At 44.3% G+C, this 25,496-nt stretch overlaps 1 protein-coding gene across 1 annotated transcript in view; it reads left to right on the forward strand.

The window, feature by feature from the left end:
• The window catches only part of UVRAG (UV radiation resistance associated), a 136,775-nt gene that overhangs the window by 65,017 nt on the left and 46,262 nt on the right, over positions 1 to 25,496 (forward strand). Inside the window, exons 8-10 of the mRNA XM_033948900.1 lie at positions 4,191 to 4,317; positions 18,959 to 19,043; positions 19,333 to 19,420. Coding sequence (XP_033804791.1) covers positions 4,191 to 4,317; positions 18,959 to 19,043; positions 19,333 to 19,420 — 300 coding nt within the window. The remainder of the gene's footprint in view (positions 1 to 4,190; positions 4,318 to 18,958; positions 19,044 to 19,332; positions 19,421 to 25,496) is intronic.

Raw genomic sequence — 25,496 nt, forward strand, 5'->3', positions numbered from 1 at the left:
GATAGCTCTAAGTCTAATAGATGCTGGCATTGTCATCTTGAAGCAGGGACATTAGATCATCTTTTATTCTATTGTCCATTCATATTAATATTTTGGAAATCAATTTGGCCTCAAATTAATAGGATGTTAGAAAATCCGGTAGCCTTGACATATGATCCGATTTTGTTTGGTACTGCAATGAGAGCTCGAAGTCAAATTTCATCAAATAACAATAAACTTTTATTTATATTGACTGGAGTAGCAGTTCAACAAATTACACATAACTGGAAAAATTGCGACAGGTTAAACTATAATTTTTGGTGGAACTCAGTTTGCCATATATATAAGATGGAGCGTACATTTGCAACACAAAAAGGATATATGGATAAGTTCAAGAGGATTTGGGGACCATTAACAGATTATTGCAATGAATGATTTTAATTTTTTCCCATAATAAGATAATGGTTAAAGAAGGGAGGGAGGGAAGGGGTAAAGATTTATTCTCATTATTATACATTATAAATAATATATTATAATGAATGATAATCTTAGGTGAAATTAATGTAATAAAGGGAGGGAAAAGGGTTTATAATTAAATAATAATTGATAAAATTATTATAATATATATGTTATATAAATTTATAAGAAGAATAATATAAAATATGGTTTATATAAAGTACATTATAGAGATATCAAGTGTATTGTTAAGACAATGTATGGAAAATTTATAACACTTGTTGATATATGAAAAAATCAATAAAAAACTTAACCAAAAAGTATAAAAAAAAAAATTTCCACCAACTTCTGTCTCTTCTCTCTCCCCCACCTCCCTTCTACCAGTGTCTACGCCTCTCTCCTTTGCCCCTTTTTCACCAGAATCTGCCCCTTCTTCTCAACCCACATCCACTAGCATCTGCCCTCTTTCCCACCCACCACACATCCACCAGTGTCTGTTCCCTCTTTCCCACCCACCACACATCTACTAGCATTTGCCTCCTAGCACCCCACCTCTACTGCTGCTTTCCTGAAGCAGCAGCAAACTAAAACAAACCTGCTGTGAGACCTTCCCATACATATCTGCAGCTGCCCTTCTCTTCAACTGCCAACTCCAGACTCAGTCTCTTCTACCTTGCTGCGCAATGTGCTTGGAACAAACTGCCAGAATCCCTACGGCGGGCCCCCTCTTTGGCAGTGTTCAAGGCTCAGTTAAAAGCCCACTTTCAACTCCTAACTCCTCTCACCTTGGGTTCTGCTTCCCCAACCCTATCTGTCATGTCTGTCTGTCCAAGTTAGATTGTAAGCTCTTCTGAGAAGGGACTGTCTATAAATGTCGCTGTGTACGCCTTTCAGGACTATATAAGTGATAAATAGTAGTAGTAGTAGTAGAAAATTGACATCAGAGAGGGCGGGCCAGCAGACGTGGGTATGTATGGGAAGGTCCTGCAGCAGTTTGTTTGTTTGGTGGTGCTTTGAGAATGCAACCACAGCGGCACAAAATGGAAGAGTAAATATTGGAGGGATGCTGGTCCTGACTCCACCGGCTGTGCGGTGGAGCTGACTGGCTACACAGTCTCCTGTTAAAAAGGTGCGTAGCTGTACATCTTAGAGAGAACATTTCATGTGACCTCTGATCTGTCCACTGTGCATATAAAACTTCTGGGACTAAAGCTAGGTTGATTTGTTACAGGGTTTCTGGAGGACTTTTGGAATTTCCCCTTTTGCCATGTTGCTTTAGTGAGTTTGATATATTTGGAGAATATTTACTGGTGAATTATTTTATAGATTTATACAGCACTATTAGCCTAGAGAGAAGTGCGCTGGTTGTTCTTCTCTACGTATATAATGAAAATCTGCTCTAAATAACGTACCACACTGAACACAATATTCTATCCACCTAGTATTACCACTTGCCTTTTAGTATTGACTCTGGTAGTTTTTCTGTTGATTTAATAGGAAGGCATTGGTCTATATTATTGTTTCAAGATACAGTACTTGTGATTTCATTTCACTGTGCACTCCTATTTTTACTGCTATGTTTTTTTCCATGATATGTATGAGTCTTTTATGGTTGTTCATGTATGTTTTTATATACAGTATGCATGACTTTAAATAATTTAACACATATATGCATGGCTTTTATGTGGATTTATGATTTATTAAATATATTTATAATTTTATTGATATTTATTTCTCTTCTGCCCTACAGTTTGTTGCCTCTGATGTAGTCTTTGAACGAAATGTGGCAATGTCAGGCACATATGATATATATATATATTTATTTTTTCTTTGTTTTGTTGGTCTGATGTTTGTCCTTTTGCTTTGCGCTAATGTTGACATTAGTGTGAGATTAAAATAAATTAGCTCATGAGCACTTATGGACACCTATTTTGTAGGCATTAAGGGCTCATGCTCTATAACTGCGTTAATCAGTGTGGTAATATAGCTGTGCTAACTCGGTGCAGATGTGCCTACTCTTTGCCCTTGACATGCCCCTCCATGGAAATAATAAAAACACAAATTACAAACAATTGGAAGAATTGGACAAGGCTTAATTATAGTTTTTTGTGGAATTCATTGTGTCATATGTATAAAATGGAAAGAATTTTAGCCATTCAGAAAGGGAATTTTAAGACATTTCAGGAGATTTGGGAGCCATTAGCAAAATATTGTAATGTTTAATTATTGTTTTTCCCTATAACATGCACATCTGGGAGGGGGGAGGTTGGGGGTCTGATAGATTAATGAATTTAGATATATGGAGTTCATTATAGAAATTTTATGTGATGGGCATTGTGATTGTTTAGGGGGGGGACTAATTCTGAAATTAATATTAATGGAATATTAAGTGTCTCACTGATGTATGAAATGTGGTATTTATTGTTACACTTAACTGTAAGTTTTGAAAATAATAAAGAATTGGGGAAAAAAAATACTTTTTCTTTAGCGCCTCTCCAGATCGGCACAGTTTACTGACCAGCAGGTAGAGACTAAGACAACTTTTGGCTGTAGTACAAGTGGCTGTTCTGTTCCCCAATACAAACAGTCTGTTCTCAGTCTCCAGCAGTTGTGGTAAGTCTTCCCTTGGTTAGTCGGGAGGGCTTGGTAGAGCAGAGGCTGTTGCGCAAGTTGAATGTCGGGTCTTTTACTCTTATGTTCAACAGACCCAGGACTTCCGGAAGTCGGCCCATCTTTTTGTCCTCTTAGTTGGTCTTCGTAAGGGGGACAGTGCTTCCAAGGCTACCATTGCTCGCTGGATCAAGGAGACAATCGCTTCCACATACCTTCTTCAGAAGAAGCCTGTTGTGGAATTTCTCAAGGCTCATTCCACTGGGGGGTCAGGCAGCTTCTTGGGCTGAGTCTTCTCTTGTGCCTCCAGTGGATATCTAAAGCTGCGATTTGGTCTTCCCTCCATTCCCTTGTGCATCACTACTGTGTAGACGTTCAGGCGCATTGGGATGCAGTGTTCGGTGAGTGTGTTCTGGTGGCGGCCTTCCGGGGATCCCACTCATGAAGGGTACTGCTTTGTTACATCCCATCAGTGAACTGTGCTGGCATGGAGAGGCGCTAAAGAAGGAGAAATTAGGTTCTTACCTGCTAATTTTTTTTCTTTTATACTCTCCAGACTGGCACAGTTCCTACCCTGTCTGTCTGTTGTTCTTGTGGGATTCATGTGAAGAGTGTGTTTTTTTTTGGGGGGAGGGTTTTCTGCGGGTTTTCGTGTTTTTAGTAGGGTCAGGGAGATTAAAAGAACAGCGGCTTTGGTTTAGCTGGTGAGCTGTGGGGACGTTTGCTGAAGGGGCTTCTTCTATGCAATTTCCAACAGTATGGCTCTGTTAGTTGTTGCTTCTGTTGGGGCTGTTGCTGTTATGATTAGCACTTCTTAGTTTATTAGTTCTGCTTGGCTATTGGGCAGACTGTTTGTATTGGGGGGACTGCATAGCCACTTGTACTACAGCCAAAAGTTTGTCTCAGTCTCCACCTGCTGGTCATGGTGAGCAATTACCCATCAGTAAACTGTGCCAGTCTGGAGAGTCAAAAAGAAAGAAAATTAGCAGGTAAGAAGCTAGTTTTTCCTTAGTGCGCAGTTTTTCTGCACTAAACTTACTGTAGGACGCCTGAGCATGTTCTGCAGTAAGCACGCACTAGTGCATAAATGGACTCCATAGTTTTATTTTAATAAGTATTAATGAAGACTTTTTTATTTATATTAGAAAAAGGAGAGTGAATGTTTACAGCTGAAGATCTTGGTGCTTCAGAATGAACTGGAGAGGCAGAAAAAGGCTTTGGTGCGTGAAGTAGAGTTGTTGCATAAGGAACACAAAACCTTGCAGGTTAAAGGTGAGTTTGCAAGTTAAAAATACTCCCACCAGCACTATGTAGAACTGTGTGCATGTTTAGAAGTATTTTAAGTATGCCAAAAATATTTATTAGACACCCCCTCTACTTATCTATGTTGATCAAGACTCAACTGTATGCTCTAAATAACTACATGAACAGGCTTCATACCCCCTCAGTTCTTTCTTCATCTCTAGAGGAGGCCAAGGAAAATATTACCAGACACAAAAGTGTAGTTTAAACCTTCAAGGCCTTGGGAGTTTTTGACTACCTACTAACTGGTAGGGAACCAACCAAAAATCTCCCCAAATTACAAGTGACAGGCCACTTTAATGGTATTATGATATCATCAATTAATTCATTATTAAACATACATAGTTGGTCCATCTTCCAATTAAAGTACAATTGCATCATTAAAATCCAATGATAAACTGCATACTCCAGTAATGTTCTGTTGGTTCTATTCAAGTCACATGGTTTTTGGTTAATCATACTTCATTAGTAATTTTCCCTAGCACCAATAATGACTTAGATATCACATGCTATTGAATCACTAGACAACCCAGCAGACCCCGTGCGCAATACCAGAGGCAAATACTGGGGATCTCAAGGTAAACAGCTAAGTTTTGCTTCCCAAGCATTGTTAAGGGAACAGGGTGATATTATCAGGTCAGTTTGACCTCTAGCCTGTTTTTCTGTTAGTTATAAGTTCTTTATGACTTTTGCTAGAGCCCACTGTTATGTTATGATTGCCACATCCTCAGTTTTGTTTCCAGACATTAGACATTGACCAATATCGGATATTTCTTTTTGCTTCACTGGTGACAGAAAAACCTATACTCAGCATGCGATGTTCAATCTCTGAAACATTTCTATCTATCTAATATATATATATATATTTCGGATGGGAAGGTTTCAGGACCCGCAGCCCTTGCCGGACCCGACGCGAGCTCTGGGTTTTTTTGGGTTTTTTACGCAGGCTCAGCCGGAGCAGGAGGAGAAGCCTGGGAGCCAGAAATTAAAGTCCGTTGGGGGAGGGGAGGAGAGCAGCTCCTCTCCCTTCCAGCTCCGGTCCGGCCCCTGCTGACATCGCCCTGGCTAGTTCATACTCTGAAGCTGCGGCAGACACGGCACTGTATGACCTCTTCTTTCTGCTGCCACGAGCATGGGCCGCGCGCATGCGCACTCCTACCTGCGGGTCCCTACAGCGCACGGAAAACGGGAGCACGTAGGTGGGAGTGCACATGCGCGCTTAGGGCTTTATTATATTAGATATATAAAGATATAGATACCCTGTTTCCCCAAAAATAAGCCCTAGTCGGGATTTGCCGGCATCGCTCCCCGCCTCCCTACATCGCGCAGTCATCGTTCCCTCCCATCCAAACCGCCGACCACAAGCAAGCCCTACATACCGGTACTTCCCTCCAAATCAGTGTTGGGCTGGCAGCACTCTAAACAGGCTGCTTCGGCCTTGTCCACTGGTGAATTCTCTCTGCCACGTTACTGATGACATCAGTGACGCGGCAGAGGGAATCCATGTCATCATTAACGCGGCAGAGAGAATTCACTGGCGGACAAGGCCGAAGCAGCCTGTTTAGAGTGCTGCCAGCCTGACGCTGATTTGGAGGGAGGTACCGGTATTGTAGGGCTTGTTCGTGGTTGGCGGGGTTCGGATGGGAAGGATGGAGGGTCAGCGGGGGTTCAGCTGTGCGGCGGACAGGCAGTGCTCAAGGGTTCTGCTGTATGAGGGATGGGAGGGAGGGAGGGAAGGATGGAAGCTGGGTAAGGGTTCTGCTGCACGGGGATGGGAGCAAGGGGAAGAAAGATGCTGCACATGTGTGGGAGAGAAAGGAAAGAGGAAGAATTGGGGTGAAGGAGAGGAAGGGAGAGATGATCATGTACATACCCCGAAAATAAGATCTAGTGTGTTTTTTGGGCCCAAAATTAATATAAGATGCTGTCGTAGATCTTATTTTTTGGGGAAACACGGTGTATGTGCATATATATTAGTGTCTTCAAATTCCCAAGCAAGGAGTGTCTCATACATATTGGGTTTTGCCCCTCCCCCTTATATCCTACTTAATACAGTTATTGCTATCACAACAAATCCCAGGCTCCAGGTAGCTATGGTGCATAAAAATTATACTCTGGTTAGCGAATCTGGAAGGCGCTTTCTTTTAGTGGCCTTAGGAATCACAAAGAAACTTATTCTTCGCCATTGGATTGGTACTACGCGGCCAACGGTGCAACAGTGGCGGGCTAATATGTCTCTGATGGCTGGGTGGGAGCGGCAGCACCGTCGGGGGGCTGTGAGCTGGAAATCTAAGACCTATTTGGATTATTGGAGTTCCTTTTAGGGCTGGTTAGAGATCATGGGTGCACAGGGAGGGTGGGGGGGAGGGGCTGGAGGGCTGGAGGGGGGGGGGGTTTCATTTAAAAAATTGGATCTGCATGGGGGAGGATATGTTGTGGACGTATCGACGTTTGTTCTTTTTACCTGCACCCTTGATTGTTGTATATGATGTCTTTCTTGTAAGGTCACAATTTGTATTTTCTCGTATGCATTGATCCTTTAATAAACATATTTTCAAAAAAAAAAAAATTATACTCTGGTGCCTGGGATTTTATGCCATCAAAGAGTATTTTTTTACTCTGATGCTTCAGTAAAACAGCATGTTTCCTACTAGAGAATGACACGGGGAAAAAATCTGTCCCTGTCACTGCACTGTCCCCGGCCCACCATCCTCTGCACCACTCCGTCACCGCCGTTCCCTTCACTGCCCCGTCACCGTCACCGCCATCCCTTTCACCGCCCCGTCACCGCCACTGCCATCCCATTCACCGCCCCGTCACCGTCCCCGTCTAGCACCCATCTTCTTCCCTCCGCTCCCCCATAGTCTGGCATCTGTCTTCTTCCCTTCCAGTGTCTTCTCCCCACTCTGCCTTCCACATTTCCTTTCAGGGTCTGTTCCTCTCTACCCTCTTTCAATGTCTGTTCTATTCCTTTCCACCACCACCCTTCCCTCCCTCCTTTACCATCTGTTCCTTTCTACCACCCTTCTTTCATATCTTCTATCAGTCCCCCCACCATCACTAGCAGTCTCTCTTCTCCCTTACCATGAGCAAATAGAACTTCTGAAAATTGTATTGCTGAGGCATTATTTCTAGTACGCCTTTTTTTCCAGATGGATAATGACATCAATTTTATAATTCTTACTGTCTGCTCTGATTTCATTCACAATTTGGTTTGTGTTTTGTACCTGAGGATTCCATGAGGCATTTAACCTTTTCCTGTCTCTTCTGTGATTTCAAGTTGATTCCTTCAATAATGGAGTCTCAAGGCAGTAGCAGTTTTCTATTTTGGGCTCTTTTGACATTGTTTAAGGGATTTCTTGTACATTTGGTGCTGGTCTTCTTTGATGAGGTCACTTCAGAATCTATTTCCAAGGAAGAGAAACTTTTTCCCTTTCACCCCCTCCTTCCTTGTGTGAGCTGGAACACACGGTCCCCGCAAGCAAGTAATTTTATATCATTTTCATTCTATTCATTCATAGAAATTAAAGTCTAGATAATGCCAGTCACATAACAAAACATGATTTTACAAAAATAATTCCCTGCACAGTCAAGCCTGCAAGGATTACTAGATGTCTTTCAGCAGCTCCCCTCCCTCCCTCCCCCTTACCTTTGTGGCCAAGTCAAAATGATCTACCAACAATAAAATTTTAAAAACACAAAGCACGCTGTATGCAGAGAAAATGTTAATTATCATTTATATTCCGCGGGTTTTCAAAGAGGTCAAGGCAGATGACTTTATGCAATGTCACCTCAGTAACAACTATACAAAAATAGACAAATATTCCCCCTCCCTTTTTACTAAACTGCGATAGCGGTTTTTAGCGCAGGGAGCTGCGCTGATGCCCCACGCTGCTCTCGACGCTCATAGGCTCCCTGCGCTAAAAACCGCTATTGCGTTTTAATAAAAGGGGGCCATAGTGCAAAATATAGACAGCAGATATAAATTCTCAAAACGGACAAATTTTGATCACTAAGTTCAAAATAAAATCATTTTTCCTACCTTTTTGTCTGGTGATTTCATGAGTCTCTGGTCCTTCTTCTTTCTTCTCCTCCCCCCCCTCTTTCTTTCTCTCTCCCCCTGGCTCCTCTCTTTATTTCTGCCTTTCTTTCTCTCTCCCCCTGGCCTCCCTCTTTATTTCTCTCTCCCCCTGGCCCTCCTCTTTCTTTCTGCCTTTCTTTCTCTCCCCCTTGACCCCCTCTTTATTTCTGCCTTTCTTTCTCTCTCCCTCTGGCCCCCCTCTTTATTTCTGCCTTTCTTTCTCTCTTCCCCTGGCCTCCCTCTTTATTTCTCTCTCCCCCTGGCCCTCCTCTTTCTTTCTGCCTTTCTTTCTCTCCCTCTTGACCCCCTCTTTCTTTCTGCCTTTCTTTCTCTCTCCCCTTGGTCCCCCTCTTTCTTTCTGCCTTTCTTTCTCTCTCCCCCTGGCCCCCCCTCTTTATTTTTTCCTTTCTTTCTCTCTCCCCCTAGCCCCCACAAAGCCATCGTGCCAATTTCTCCACTTCCACAATTCTTTCCCTACCCTCACCCCCAAGCCAGCAGCCGATTTCTCCTTGCTCCTTCCCCGATGTCCTGAACTTCATCGGGCAGCAGCAGCATTCACAATTCACTACTGTTGCCCGCTTCAGGCCTTCCTCTCTGTCGGGTCCTGTCTTCATGAAAACAGGAAGTAGGCAGGACCCCGCAGAGAACAAGGCCTGAAGCCGGCAACAGCAGCGAATTGTAAACGCTGCTGCTGCCCGAAGAAGGTAATGGAGCACCGAGGCAGACCGCTTCTCCCCCCTCCCAGCCGAACACCCGCTGACCCTCCTATCTCCCCCCCCATGACCTTTCCGACCCTCCCATCGAGAGCAGCAAACCTCCTTCGCGGCTTTATCCTCCCTCTGCCGCGTCACTGATGACATCATCAGTGATGCGGCAGAGGGAGGAGAAAGCCGACGCTACTGGAGGGAGGCTTGCTGCTTTCGCTGGGAGGGTCGGAAAGGTTCACTTGGGAGGGGGGGAGAGATAAGAGGGTCAGCGGGGGTTTGGCTGGGAGGGGGGATAAGCGGTCTGCCTCGGTGCTCCAAGGCCTGGCGCCATTACCTTTATCACCCTTCCCGCCCCCCCCCTTTGGTACGCTATTGCTCTCCAGCTCTCCTTAGTTTGCCGGTTTTCTTTTTCGGCGACCGGCACGCTTTCAAAGAGCCGCACACTCGCAGCTACTCAAAGTTCAATCTTCTGCTCTGCTGCAACTTCCTGTTTCCGGTTGGGTCAGAGCAGAAGATTGAATACTGAGCAGCCGCGCGTGCACGGCTCTTTTGAAAGCATTCCGGTCGCTGAAAAAGAAAGCCGGCAAACTAAGGTGAGGTGGAGAGAGGAAGCTGGTTAAACGATCGAGCCGGCGTGCGGGTGGGCGGGTGGGGGCTGTGGGGACCGCACGATCCTTTATGCCTCACTGCGGTGACAAGACCATTCACCGCTCCACGGGGCGGTGATGGCCTTGTCCCCGTCCCCGCAGAGGCTGCTAATTTTCATTCCCCGTTTTTGGCGGGTTACCCGCGGCTAAACGCGGTAGCTGCGGGTAAACCGCCACCGTGTCATTCTCTATTTCCTACCTCCCTCCTGTGACTTAGATCTGTAAGCTTAGAGCTGTGCCGTGCAGAAAATTTGAGAACTTTCATGGTTTCAAGTCTTATGAGACTCGAAACTACGAGGCCAACCTAAATTTCCTGTACTACATGGATTAAGTTTACAGAGAGCAAAGTAGTAGTGGGTAAGCAGGAAATATGCTGTTTCTTCTGCAGCTGAAGCCAACCGGATGAGGGCAATAGAGTACAGACGTTAAAAAAGGTGCTGGGTTAAAGCTGGGGGCGGGGGTTAGTAAATGAGAAGGAAACTAATGGGGACCAAAGCTGTGCGATACGTAAAACTAAGAGGCAATCTCCTCTTTGTATCATCTATCAAGGTGATACAGCTGACAGAATGTTTTGGGACGGGAGATTGCTGGCTTCTGCCATTCATTTGCAGAAGCAACATAAAACACAGATCTACTAAAGTTCTTTCTTCACAGACACAATAGAAAAGAGCCTTTCTTAAAAAAAGAAAAGCTACTGCTGATCTGGATGGGGATTCTTCCTGTGCCCCCTCTTCAGAAAAAAAAAAAAAAAAAAGTCATGGCAGACATTATTGGAACGGTGGAGAAGGAGAAATGAGAGATGTCTGCTGGTTCCTAGATATAATTAAAATTTGTTGAAGTCTGATATAGATAATACATGCATTCTTTATCCCAGGACAAGCAGGCAGCATATTCTCACATGTGGATGATGTCATCCACGAAGCCCCGGTACGGACAGCTTTAAAAGTGTATCGTCACTTTAAGAACTTAAAGTTCATGAACTGCCCACACCGCGCATGCGCGAGTGCCTTCCCGCCCGACGCAGGTTCACCGCTTCTCAGTTCTAGTTTTCCGCGGCACTAAGTCCGTCTCTAAACGTTGTTCAGTTTTTTGCCATTTGCCTTCACGCTCACACGTTTTTTCTTTTGTTCTTAACTTATTTTTAAGTTTACTTCTTTTTAAAAGAAAAAAAAGGAACATTTTTTTCCTCTTTCCTCGGGGGCTTCAGCTGCTAAGGCCTTCATTTTTCCTCAGCCACTGAAGTCGATTTGGCTGAGGTGGTCTTTTCAACCATTCCAGGCTGCTAACTGGCTAAAAAAAAAGTACTGCAGGTGCCCAAGGCCAATCTCTCTTCCTGACAGTTAGTGCTTCCAGTCACGTAGCCCAGAATACCGGGTGGAACTTGTGCCTGGTGTTCTACCCTGCAGAAATATTTGATAATCAGCCAGAAACTTCTACACAAAAGATTGTTCGGGACCAGCATGGGCATCGATCAGATTTCGCAACCTTCGTCGTCAAAGACATTGACACTGGCGTCAAGAGACATCACTTCGTTTGGTAAGCAACTCAGAGGCCACCAGCTTCCCAATCGGCATCGCAGGTCACTTTGCATCGAGTCTCTTGATGTCGACCAAGCAGCGATAACCACCTTCCGGCTTGCTTCAACCTCAAGGTGTGCATCCTCATTGAGGTCATCTTCTTTGGGGCAAGCCACAGCACCGATAACTGGCAGATAAATCAGAGGTATCGGTGCTTTCCTTCTGGGTACAGCTTATTTAGGTGATGCATGTAAACTGCTTACTCCAGTATCGACTTCCTCGGCACCGGCCCAACCTAAGTACGTGGCTAACCGGCAGATAAGTCAGAGGTACCGGTGCTTTCCTTCTGGGTACAGCTTATTTAGGTGATGCATGTAAACTGCTTACTCCAATATCAACTTCCTCGGCACCGGCCCAACCTAAGTACGTGACTAACCGGCAGATAAGTCAGAGGTACCGGTGCTTTCCTTCTGGGTACAGCTTATTTAGGTGATGCATGTAAACTGCTTACTCCAATATCAACTTCCTCGGCACCGGCCCAACCTAAGTACGTGGCTAACTGGCAGATAAGTCAGAGGTACTGGTGCTTTCCTTCTGGGTACAGCTTATTTAGGTGATGCATGTAAACTGCTTACTCCTGTATCGACTTCCTCGGTACCGGCCCAACCTAAGTACGTGGCTAACCGGCAGATAAGTCAGAGGTACTGGTGCTTTCCTTCTGGGTACAGCTTATTTAGGTGATGCATGTAAACTGCTTACTCCAGTATCGACTTCCTCGGTACCAGCCCAACCTAAGTACGCGGCTACCAGGTCCTACGATACAGCAGCTGGTTCTCCGGAGCAACATCAACGTTCCATGTCTAAGTATCGATCCTCTCACCACCAGTCCAGTTCTTCATCGCATTTCTTCGCCAAGGTCTTCATATCCCTCTGACTTACAATCTGATTCAATTGACTTCTCCGAGTCTACAACAGAGCTTTACAACACTCCTTTGGAAAAGTCTCTACACAAGTGTCCACCAATGACTAAATCTTCTTGTGAAAGACTTTCTTTCACTATATTTGTTAGGTAGTTGGGGAAAGAGCTAGAAGCTGATTCTGCTTACAGTGCTGAAGTTTCAAGTTTATTAATTTTTAATATAACGACTATCTTCGGGAATCTAGCCGGTTTACAATACATGGAGGACTTAGATATGATCAGTCTCCTAAAGAACTTCTCAAAGAGACTCTTCATAAGAACTAAGAAACGCCCCTTACCATTATAGGGGCTTCCAGAAACTTTGACTCTCTATATAAATACCAGTCACTAGTGGTAGAGTTGACTTTGAAAAAAGCTACTCCATCGAGAGACTATGCCTCAGTGCCACCAGTGTGTGAAAGGTGCACTATGGGCACATTTGGATATCCCTTGTATCAAAACTCCATGTTGGCGAACAGAGTACCAAATTACAATTTCTATATCTCCTGCTATGTGAAACATCTTGTTCGGAAATTGCTTTCTTTTGCTGGATACCTTCCTTCTCAACATCTACAGGGATTTCATCATATCTCTCAATCCTTTCCCCTACCTAGAATGTATCGGGCTGGATCTGCTTTATCTCTAGTTTAAGGAGGAATCTAACATGGGTGTAGAGTTTGTAAAGTTGGATTCCTAAACATGGTATTCAGCAAGCAACTTGATATGCATCAAATGAGTTGTGACTTGCTTCAGGATTCCACCATGAAACATAGACCCTGTAAGGTGGCTCTTTCCTGTTGTTTCAATGCAATTATAACATGAAATGGCGAGATCTAACATTACATTACATTTCGGATTTCTATTCCGCCTATACCTTGCAGTTCAAGGCGGATTACAAAAGATTTGTCTGGACATTTTCCAGTGAAGATACAGTTTTTTGTTTTTTTTTTAACATATGGGAGATAGCTGGATAGAATTCTATGGGAACTTAAGGGATGGATATTAAACTGACAGTGCAGAACTGTGTGAAAAAGACAAATGGAATACAGTTAGAGAGGGTAAGATTGCAATCTATTTATGGGGTTTGTTTACTTGGAAGGTGTTTAGGTGGGTAATTTGGGGGAGAATTATCTAGAGGTAGGTGAATCTTCTGGAGGTAAGAGAGGAGGGGTTAAGATATTTGGATGAATTTTTTGAAAAGCAGGGTTTTGATTTCTTTTCGGAATGTTTTGATGTTGTCTGTTATTGTCATCAGGTTGGAGATGGAATGGTTGAGTTTTGCTGCTTGTGTTACCAGAAGGTTGTCAAACATTTTCTTGCGTTGTGTGCCTTTGAGTGGGGGGAAGGCAAAAGGGTTCGAGGTTCTTCTGTGTCTTGAGGTGGAGATCTGGTTTAAGTGGTTATTTAGATAGGAGGGGGAAGAGCCGTGTAACGCTTTGAATACTAGGCAGTGGAATTTGAATTGAATTCGTGCTTGTATGGGTAGCCAGTGAGAGTCTAAGAAGGCAGTTGTTAAGTGATCGTATTTTTTAAGTGAATAGATCAGTCTGAGGGCGGTGTTTTGTATGGTCTGGAGTTGTTTTATCATAGTGGCTGGACATGGAAGATATAGGGAGTTGCAGTAATCCAGCAGACCTAAGACTAGGGATTGGACGATTAGTCTGAATTGTGCTTGGTTGAAGAATTTTCTGATTTTACGTAGATTTCTCATGGTTAGAAAAGCTTTCTGGGTCGTCTTATTGATCTGGGACTGCATTGTGCAACATCTGTCTATCGTAACTCCTAGGAGTTTTAGTTCGGGTTGTATTGGGTATTTGGTGTTTTTGATTTCTAGTTCGGTGATGGTAGGAGTTTGGGCCTTTTCGAGCAAAAGGAATTTTGTTTTTTCTGGGTTCAGTTTTAGTTTGTGATCCATCATCCATTTTTCTACTGTATCTAAGGTTGTTTCTAGCTTTGTTGTGGTGGTGGTCTCTGATGGGTCGAAAGGGAGGAGTATGGTGATGTCGTCTGCGTAGCTGAAGGATGTGACATCTAGGGTATCAAGAGTGGCTCCTAGGGAGGAGATAAAGAGGTTGAAGAGCGTAGGTGAAAGAGGTGATCCTTGTGGAACTCCGCAGGGATTTGCCCATGGCTCTGACTTGATATCATTGTATTTTACCCTGTAGGTTCTAGATTTAAGGAACCCTTGAAACCATTTGTAGACCTTGCCTGAGATTCCTATGGCGTCGAGAATCTGTGGTAATAAGGTGTGGTCAACTAGGTCAAATGCTGCGGAGAGGTCTAGTTGTATTAATATCATTTTTTTACCTTTGCTAATGTGTAGCCGTGCTGTATCTAGTAATGTGACAAGTAGTGTTTCTGTACTATGGTTAGTTCGGAATCCTGATTGTGATGGGTGGAGTAGGTTATGTTTTTCCAGGTATTCGGTGAGGTATTGAGCAACTAGGCCTTCTATTATTTTAACGTACATTGGTATTGAAGCGATAGGTCTATAGTTGGAGGGGCTATCTATTGGGCCTTTGTGATCTTTTATGATTGGGGTGATTAAGATCTCTCCTAGGTCCTGTGGGAATTGGCCTTCTGTCAATGTGGTTTGAATCCATAGCATGAAGTTGGTTTTGAATGTGGTGGAGGCATTTGATAACAGGTAGGTGGGGCAATTATTTAGGTCGCTGGAAGCATGGCTGTATTTATTGTAGAGTCGGTTCATATCCGACCAGAGTAGGATTGGGAAGTCGGACCAGCTTCTGTCTGCTACGATGGCTTCGCCTGTTGAGGGGTTTGTTGTTATCTTTTCTAGATGGGTGTGTGTGTTGATGAATGTGGATCTGATATTGGTGATCTTGTTTTTGAAATGGTCGGCTAGGTGGATGGCTGTTGGTGGGTGGATACCTTGGGTGGAAAGGTAAGGTTTGGTATCAGTGAGGTTCTTTACTAGGTTAAATAGCTTTTTTGTGTCTGGGGTTTTTGTGCCTATCATTTTGGAATAGTAGGCTTTTCGTTTTAACAGGGGTGTAGAACCTATAAATTAGATTCTCGCCATCTTAAAACCTTCCACTCGAAGCAGGATCAACCAGGTTTATTTCTTGCAACATGTCTTCCACTGTTCCATCAATGTTTATACAGTACCTTCTAAAACAGTAGTTCCCAACTCTGTCCTGGAGGACTACCAGGCTAGATCATTTTCTTGAGCGCTCGACCCCTCCCTCCCCCCCACCAGGTGAACCTTAGGATCCGGTAACTATGATTTGAATTATTCTTCCCAATATGCATTATTTTGCATTTGTCCACATTAAATTTCATCTGCCTGGGATGTATACCATCTGGTCCAGGTGACTTATCACTCTTTAATTTGTTGATTTGGCTTAGTAAGTTTTCCAGTTTCACCGAGATTTCTTTCAATTCCTCCGCCTCATCACCCTTGAAAACCATTTCTGGTTCTGGAAGATTTCTTACATCTTTCGTAAAGACCGAAGCATTCAGTCTCTCCGCTATGGCTTTATCCTCAGTGAGTGTACCTTTTACTCCTTGCTCATCCAACAGTCCCACGGATTCCCTCACAAGTTTTCTGCTTTTGATGTACCTAAAGAAATTGTTACTATGAGTTTTTGCCTCCTTGGAAAGTTCTTCATATTCTTGTTTAGATTTCTTCATCAATGTTTTGCATCTAACTTGCCAGTGTTTGTCTCTTTTTATTTTCTTCATTGGGATCCTTTTTCCATTATTTAAAGTATGTTTTCTTGGTTGTAATAGCCTCTTTCACTTCACATTTTTAACCACGCCATCTTTCGTTTTCTTTTCTTTCCAAATTGGTATTAGTTTTCTTGATCAATGCATCAGTGGTAGCCTGTGTCTATCGCCAGGGGAGCACAAAAAGTGCCCCCCTAAACTTGGAATCCCAAGTGCTGTGTTGATGGGCAGAAGCCCATCTTCTAGCACTCTCAGCGACGCGTGTCATAGAAGTGACAATGTACAAGTGAATTTCCTGAGCCAGAAGACCCTGGATCCTGGGGAATGGTCACTGTCTCAGGAGGCCTTCACTTACATAGTGAAATGGTGGGGCGCCTTTAATTTGACCAGATGGCATCAGCCACCAACAAGAAGGCAGACCGTTTCTTTAGTCAAAGATGTGAGGAGGGAAGCAAAGGTCTGGATGCCCTAGTTCAACCCTGACCAAATGCAGGTCTTTATGCCTTCTCTCCATGACCCACGATAGGCTGACATCTGCGCAGAATCATGCCTCACCAGGGAATTGTCATTCTAGTGGTGCCAGACTGGCCGAGATGCCTGTGATATGCAGACCTGGTGCATCTGCAGCAGGGTCAGAGTCTCAAACTTCCCTGTCATCCACGGTTTCTCATGCAGGGCCCAATTGCCCTTCAGGATCCGGAATACTTTGGTCTTACGGCATGGCTCTTGAATAAGCAGCAATAGTGTGCAAATGCTACTTGGATAGAGTGGTTTCCACCATTCTGAGGTGTACGTAAAAGTCACTAGAAGCGAATACAAACGCCTGGAAGTGTTTCCAGACTTGGTGTGCTCAGATCTGGGCTCGGCTTCGATCTTGGTGATAACGCAACTTTCTCCAAGAAGGTCTAGGAAAGGACCTAGCCGTTGGCTCCCTTAGAGTTTAGATAGCCATGCTCTCCTGTTTTGGACCCATGATCAATAGAAGCACCCTTGCTGCTCATCCTGATGTAGTCAGATTTTTAAAAGGTATGTTAAGGCTCCATCCTCCAGTACGATGGCCTTTTCTGACATGGAATCTTAATCTGGTTCTCTGGGTGCTAGCGAGTCTCCCCTTTGAGCCTCTGGACCAAGCTTCCATGCTGGACCTTACTATCAAAAGACGGTGTTTTTGGTAGCAATTACCTCTGCCTAAAGAGTGATGGAACTTTAGTTTTTGTCCTGCAGAGATCCTTTTCTTAGGATTACGGATTCAGGCGTGACCTTGCGCACAGTCCTGTCTTTCTTGCCGAAAGTGATTTGCAGCTTCCACACCAGTCAGGAAGCACGAGTGCCTGCCCTAGGGTTTGAGAAACCAGGATAGGGTGTTAAAATCTTTGGATGTGCGCAGGCTCTTGCTACGGTACCTAGAAGTTACAAACAAATTTTGATTGTCAGATCTGTTTGTTCTGGCTGGAGTAGCCCTTTAAGGTTGGCTAGCATCAAAAGCAATGATTTCAAGGTGGATCTGTATGGACATTTCTTCCACCTGTATCAGAAGTGAAAAGTGTCCACCTATATCTGTGAAGGCACATTCTATGTGAAGCGTTGCTTCCTCTTGGGCAGAATCCTCTACAGCAGGGGTGTCCAACCTTTTGGCTTCCCTGAGCCGCATTGGCCGAAAAATATTTTTCTGGGGCCGCACAAACGCTGCAGCAAGACAGAGGAGGGAGCCAGCAAGATGGTAAACATCCAGGGCCAGCAGAGGAAAACACTGCATTGCCCTCAACTGGGGCCGCACAAAATACTTCATGGGGCCGCATGCAGGTTGGACACCCTTGCTCTACAGTTTCCTCGGAAGAGATCTGTAGAGCTGTCACTTGGTCTTCTCTGTATACATTCACAAAGTTTTACAGAGTAGATTTGGCAGCCAAACAGGACTCCACATTTGGATCTTCAATTCAGACAGCAGGCTTATCTGTCCTACCCTAAGCTTCAGGGACTTCTCTGTTATGTGCCACAGGTTCAGGAATAGAGTGTCTGTCGTACTAGAAGGAAAGATTAGGTTCTTACCTCAATAATCTTTCTAGTAGAGAGACACTTTATTCCTGAAGCCCGCCCTCTCAGCTGTGAATTCGCCTGTTTTCTGTCTCAATATGATCTAACAATTCGAACATCTTGTTTCTTCAGTCCCACCTTGAAAAGAATAGAGTCAGTAGCTACCATACTATATTATCCTGGGGGTATCCATGCATATGTCCCACACTCTTAGTGTAGGTTGTGCTCAAGTTGGTGACTTGTTTGTTTTTCACCCTGTTATGTATTGCAAATGTTTGAATTTGATTATCTGTTATATATGTTTTCCAATATGTTCCATGATATGAGCAGAACAGACATGTTTCTTGGGGATGTCCCTGTACCCCTCCCTCTTCTGTTTCCTCTCCAGGGCTGACTGTCTGCTTTGTTACACACTGAGGAGTTGGATAGCCCAGAGGTAAGGGAGGAGGAGCAAAAAATATGCAAATGAAGCTCCCTACAAGAGCTCTCATGAGAAGAGGTTAACTACCCAAAGGTTCAGGAATAGAGTATGTCTACTAGAAAGATTATCTAGGTAAGAACCTAATCTTTCCTTGCCCCAGATATAATAACTTAGATTGTGAGCCCACTAGGGACAAAGAAACTACCTGCATATTATAAATGTAAACCACTTTGGTTGTACCAAAAAAGATGATATATTAAATCCATGACCCTTCCCTCTTTTGTAGCCGGTTTCAGTACAAAGTCTTAGCTCGCTGGCTCACTGGTTGAGCTGCTGCCTCTGCACCCAGAGGTTATGAGATCAAATCTCAATGCTGCTCCTTGTGACCATGGGCAAGTCACTTAATCCTCCTGTGCCCATCACTTTGAATGTCGGCTTTGAAACGCCAAAGCGATAAAAAGGCAGTCCCCATTCCCTTTCCCTTTTTTATATTACAGAATCCCAAAATAAATCTATAAAATGTTTTCCGTTTAATAAGTATCTTTATATTTTATAGGAAATGCTTTTGCGGGAGAGTATCAGAGACTACAAATGCAAAAGGAATCTTTAAATGAGCAAAGAAAAGAATGTACTGCTAAGAGGTAAATTTGCTCCATACTGAGCTTCCTTTGTTAATTTTGCTCAATTGTGGTTTGAGATTGAAAACTGAGGAAGGAATGAGAAACAGACGAAACAGGAGAGGAAAGGCATTTTGTGAAAATCCAAAATAAAATGTTTCTTTTATTAATTAGTACATTTGACCTTTATTACTGCTTTATATAGTTTAGGCTCTGCTTTTATTTGGTAGGTGGTGGTTTTGATGGAGGCTTAAATTTGTTGAGGCTCTGAGAAATCACAAACTCTAATTATAATAAATGTTTGTATTAACAGGGAGTTGTTTTTGAAGACCAATGCACAGTTGACAATTCGATGCAGACAGCTATTGTCTGAGCTTTCATATATTTATCCCAGTGATGTGGTAAGTTCAGTCAGTTAAAGCAATACTACTAGCATAAATTCTCAAAATAACAAGTATCTCAACTTTTTTCCCATCTTATTCTTATCTTTTATTAGACCTTAATATTAATCAAAGATTTTGGCCACCAGTCTTTATTCTCTATTAAGTCAAAAATTAGCCAAATGGCCATATATTTAATAAATGCATCAAACATGTGACGGGGTGATTGGTTGTAGAAGAAGATAGGATAAGAGAGAGGAAGAGTAGGAAAGAAATGAACAAATAGGTAGGAAACAACTCTGCTGAGTATGAATAAAGAAGCAAAGGGAACAGGCTGCAGCAAAGAAAGAGAAGGTTGACTGATAAATTTGGGAATTACGTATATTTAGTTAAAATTAATCTTTATTTGGTGTCTATCCAAGTCACCAAGTTTAAGAAACTAGATAGAACACTCAAGAGAAGAGGTGAACAAATAATTAAAGAGAAGAAAATGATGTAATAAAGAGGCATATGACAAAAATCTTGTGGTCAGAAACTTAATAAAATTGTTCTGTTATTCCTGGTAGCTGATAACTGTATGCTGTAGCTGAATTAAATATGATGGCATATATTCTGTTTCAGTTCAATGGCCTGTTTTTATCATGAGTGATATCATTACATTACATTAGGGATTTCTATTCCGCCATTACCTTGCAGTAATGATAATCTCTATGATCTCTTTTTTAATGACCCATACAATAATAATTCAGGGTTCATTTATTACTTCTTAAATCAGGGGCAGGCAACTCCGGACCTCAAGGGCCAGAATCCAGTCGGGTTTTCAGGATTTCCCCAATGAATATGCATTGAAAGCAGTGCATGCAAATAGATCTCATGCATATTCATTGGGGAAATCCTGAAAACCCAACTGGATTTCTGCCCTTGAGGACCGGAGTTGCCCATCCCTGTCTTAAACCTTCTATATCTGTCATGAACTTCAGTGGTGTCACAGGGCTCAAATATCTCTCATAGCCCTAAGCTTTATATACCCTCTTCATCACTTCACTGAACCTTTTAGCCCAGGGGTTTCAAAGTCCCTCCTATGCCCAGCAGTCTGCTCACGTGGCGGCCCTCTGGTCAAAGACCAGAGCCCAACTGAGACTATCCCTACCTGCAGGAACTTGTCTAACTTTGTCTTGAATCCCTGGAGGGTGTCTTCCCCTATGACAGACTCCGGAAGAGTATTAGTGTATAGAGAAGTAACATCCAAAGTTGCCAACCACATTGTTCTAACGGATCCCTGAAATTGTTCCAACTCTCTTAAAAAATGAGATGAGATACTTTTTTAGCTTTCTTCCCTCGAAAAACCATCAACAAATTTCAATAATAGTTCTAGACAAGAATCTCATATTTACTATAGGACAAGCAGGTGGATTCTGTAACCTCTTATGTATTTTTGGAACAAAATATATTTTTGGATATTTCTCAACAAGGAATTGATTTTCTTTATATGTTAACAGCTTTTGTTCATATTGTTCTATAAGAAATGAATGTATAGACTTCATCAAACCAGGAGTGGGATCTTCCTTTGTTTCCAATATGCTTTCACATCTCCTAGTTGACATTCAGCCTCCTTCTCATGAGTGTCCCTATCATGGGCTACACTAGCCCTACCTTTATCCGCTTTCACAATCACCATTTCTTTTTGACGACTCAAAACCATTAAAGCTGCTTGTTAGTCTTTTGTTTGTTTTTTGTAATGAGGCATATTTAGTACTGTTCTCTTTAGGCTAGACAAGGATGCTCAAGGTTTCATTTAAGTGAAGAAGTGACCTTAGAGCGCCAAGCTGACAGCCAAGAAAGCCCGATTCAGATCCTGTTGCTGCTGTTTGAAATCCCTGGGCAAGTCACTTAACCCTCCATTGCCTCAGGTACAAGCTTAAAATTGTAATCCTTTCAGGGACAGGGAAATACCTACTGTAATATACTTGAATATAACTCATCTTGAGCTGCTTCTGAAAAACGTGTGATCTAAATAAATTTATCCTAGGACAAGCAGGCAGCATAATCTCACATGTGGGGTGATGTCATACAAGGAGCTTGATACGGACAAGTGTATTGCCACTTTAGTTTTTAGAAACTTTGCGACTGCCCACACTGCATGCGCGATTGCCTTCCTGCCCAACGCCAGCTCACGGTACCTCAGTTCTTTGTTTTCCTTGGACCGAAGAAGTGCTTTTTCAGGATTCTGTCCAGTGCGATTGTTGCCTTCCTGTTAACCTCTCTTTTTTTTGTCTTGGCTTTCGCCAGGTTCTTTTCATTGTATCTTATTTTATATTTGGTTTACAAAAAACCAATTCTAATAATTTTGGTGTGTTTCTCATTTTCTACAGACTGGCCTTTGGCCCTCTTGTTTTTCTCTCTTGGCAGGCTTTCTTTTTCTGTCACCAGAATTGAGTTTAACCTCGCCACTGAGATTTTCCTGTCCATGTCAAAACTATTGAGCAGAGCAGGTTTTTTTAAAATTCTTTATTCCTTTTTAATCATTCAACAAGTGTACAAAAAAAAAACCCCCATACATCAAGACAAACAACAATTGTATATATATAAACCCATAACCCACCCTCCCTTCCCCAACATTATTTTTCTTTATTCATTTTTAACCTCTCATCAGGTTTAAGAAGTGCTGTCGGTGTCAGTGCCCTATTTCCATCACTGACTCGCATAGTTGGTGTTATCCCAGGACAAGCAGGCAGCATATTCTTACGAATGGGTGGCATCACCTGCTATGGACCACTTTAAAAGTGCATCGCCACTTTAAGTCTTTAGAAAGTTTGTGATAGCCCGAACCGCACATGTTCGAGTGCCTTCCTGCCCGACGTAGGGCGCGCGGTCCCTTAGTTTCTGCGGAGCTAAGAAGTTGCTCATCAACATCTGTTGCTATTTTTCGCTGCCTTTTCGCTCTCGCAGTTTTCTTTTCTGACTTTTTAGTCGTCATTTCTTTTTCTTTCTTGATTTTGTTTCTCTTTTTTTAAAATTAAAAAAAAATAATTTTTACTTTTTCTCTTTTGCGGGTTTGGCCTGGCGGGGCCTGTTCCACTTCCTCATCCTCGACCTTTGATTTTGCTGAGGCAGTTTTTACCTCAATGTTCCGACCTCAAACGGGCTTTAGAAAGTGCGGTCGCTGTGCTCTCCCTATTTCCATCACAGACCCGCACCGCTGGTCTCCAGTGTCTGGGGCCGAAGCACAGGGCTGAGGCTTGTACTCGTTGCTCCTCTCTTCAAAAGCGAACATTAGAGCTGCTGTAAATTGGAGGGTACATAAATAGCTGCTTACAGAATAAGTGGTAGCCCCACCTATGTCCTAGTCCAGCATATGCCCCTTACAAATACATGCTATGCAATTTAACTGCATATTTGCAGAATAGCACCTAAGTGCTCTTCTAACATTTACACTGATATGTGTACATAACGATCATAAGTACTGTCATTGTAACATATGTAAATGTGGGAACCGGGATTATAGAATTGCCCTTATAATGCCAAGCTATAGTAGAGAACTGTTTATGCTGCGAGGACATTATCCCAGGACAAGCAGGCAGCATATTCTTAACACATGGGTGACGTCACCGACGGAGCCCTCGGTACGGACCTTTTTAACTAGAAGTTTCTAGTTGGCCGCACCGCGCGTGCGCGAGTGCCTTCCCGCCCGACGGAGGAGTGCGTGGTCCCCAGTTTCTTCGTTTCCGCGGAGCGAAGAAGACGCGTGTGTTTTTTCAACGGCCGTTGAAACCACTTTTTTGCCTTCCCGCTCGCGCTTTTTTCCTTATTTTTTCTCTCTTTACCTTCGGGTTTATTTTTCTTTGATTTGCAAAACAAAAAACAAAAACTTTGCTTTTTCGCCTTTTTTCTTTCGTTTTTGCCCCGGCGGGGCCTGTTGCCAATATACAGGCCTCGGGCTTCGATTTTGCGGAGGCTATCTTCCCCTTCATGCCCCCGCAGGTCGGTTTTAAGAAGTGCCAGCGGTGTGCACGCCCGATCTCCATAACTGACCCACACAATTGGTGTTTGCAGTGTCTGGGTCCGGAGCATCGGGCGGACTCCTGCACCCGCTGTGCCACTCTTCAAAAGAGAACCCTTAAAAACCGAAGAATTCAACAAACTCTTCTCTTCGGCACCGAGTCGGCGATGGACTCCTCACCTTCAACGGCGGTACCTCAGAAATCGGCACCGTCGACCTCGACACCGACCGACCCCACATCGGCGTCGCTGGCGCCAGGTAAGCCGGCTAAGAAGCCTTCCTCTTCCCTCGAGCGCCCTCCAGCTACGGTGGCGACACCGTCCCTACCGGTATCGCACCGGTCCCGCAAACGCTCCGCCCCGATCTCGGTGAGTGCCTCGTCATCGGCCTCCTCATCGCCGGGGCGTGGAGCGGCATCCAAGGAACCGAAGAAAAAGAAAGCGGTTCCGATGCCACCCCTAGATGACCGTATCTCGGCCATCTTAAAGGCTCAACTCCAGGAGCAGTTGAAGAAACAACTTGAACAACTGTTGCCCACTATCCTGGCGCCGCTCCTTCCGGTACCAGACCGGCCCGAGCCCCGTACCGAGCCCCCGGTGTCCACCCCTTCGGTACCGGTGAACACCTCCATGCCGATCCTTTCGGCCCAACAACTTCAGGGCGATCCGGTGGTTCATTCTCAGGCCACACTGGATCCTCCTCGGCACCAGGCGGTACGGCATTCTTCTCGGGACCGAGATCGACGCCGGTCGTCCTCCCCTGGTACCGTTTCGGTGCGCTCTGGCAAGTCTTTGTCCAAGACTCGCCATACCGCGCCCTCCACCCCGGTGTCTCGACATGCACCAGAGGTCAGGGACCCTGATTTATGGGAGGAAACTCCTCTCGGTACCGAGGAGGATCCCTCCTCATCTGATGAGGAACCATCGGCACCCGATGCCACCTCTAAACCAGAGCAGTCCTCATTTTCTAAATTTCTAAGAGAAATGTCTGCTGCCCTGTCCCTTCCACTAGAATCTGACTCAAAGAAGTCTCAAGCCTTTTTAGAGGCTTTAGACTTTGAGCAGCCTCCTAAGGAGTTCCTCAAGCTTCCCGTGCATGACATCCTGCGGGAAACATTTTACAAAAACTTGGAAAGTCCCCTCACGGTACCGGGAGCCCCCCGTAAGCTGGACAACCTTTACCGTGTCATCCCTATTCCTGGATTCGACAAATCTCAATTGCCCCATGAGTCCCTTTTGGTTGAATCCACCTTAAAAAAGACTCAGGGCTCCAGTGTCTATGCCTCTACCCCTCCTGGCAGAGAAGGTAAGACCATGGACAAGTTTGGCAAGAGGCTTTACCAGAATGCCATGCTTGCAAACAGGGCAAACAACTATTCCTTCCATTTTTCCTTCTATCTGAAACATTTGGTCCAACAACTGTCTGCCCTCCAGAAGTACCTCCCTGAGCGCAAGGTCCCGCTATTCCAACAACACATCTCTGGCCTTCTCCAAATGCGCAAGTATATGGTCCGCTCGATATACGACTCCTTCGAGCTCACCTCTCGGGCCTCTGCCATGGCCGTAGCCATGCGTCGTTTGGCCTGGCTCAGAGTCTCCGACCTGGACATCAACCACCAGGATCGTTTGGCCAACGCCCCCTGTCTCGGGGATGAACTTTTTGGAGAGTCGCTGGATTCCACCACCCAGAAACTCTCTGCCCATGAGACCAGGTGGGACACCCTGATCAAGCCGAAAAAGAAGGCTCCGCCTGCCCGACCCTATCGACCTCAAACATCTTATCAACGGAGGTTCTCAGCCAGACCACTCAACCCGCCTCCCCAGCAATCTCGGCGACCCCGTCAACAGCAACATCATGCCCAGGCTCGATCTCAGGCCACTCAACCCTCTAAGCCTCCTCAGCCTGCTAAACAATCTCAGCCCTTTTGACTCTTCTCTCCAGGGCATAGCCAGTCATCCACCCTTGCTACCTCTTCCACAGCCCATCGGGGGTCGTCTCACCATTTTCTCCAGCCGTTGGGAAGTCATCACGTCGGACCAGTGGGTCCTCAACATCATCCGCCACGGCTACTCTCTCAACTTCCAGACTCTGCCTCCG

The sequence above is a fragment of the Geotrypetes seraphini genome, chromosome 6, assembly GCF_902459505.1.
Source record: "Geotrypetes seraphini chromosome 6, aGeoSer1.1, whole genome shotgun sequence".
NCBI classification, from domain to species: Eukaryota; Metazoa; Chordata; class Amphibia; order Gymnophiona; family Dermophiidae; genus Geotrypetes; species Geotrypetes seraphini.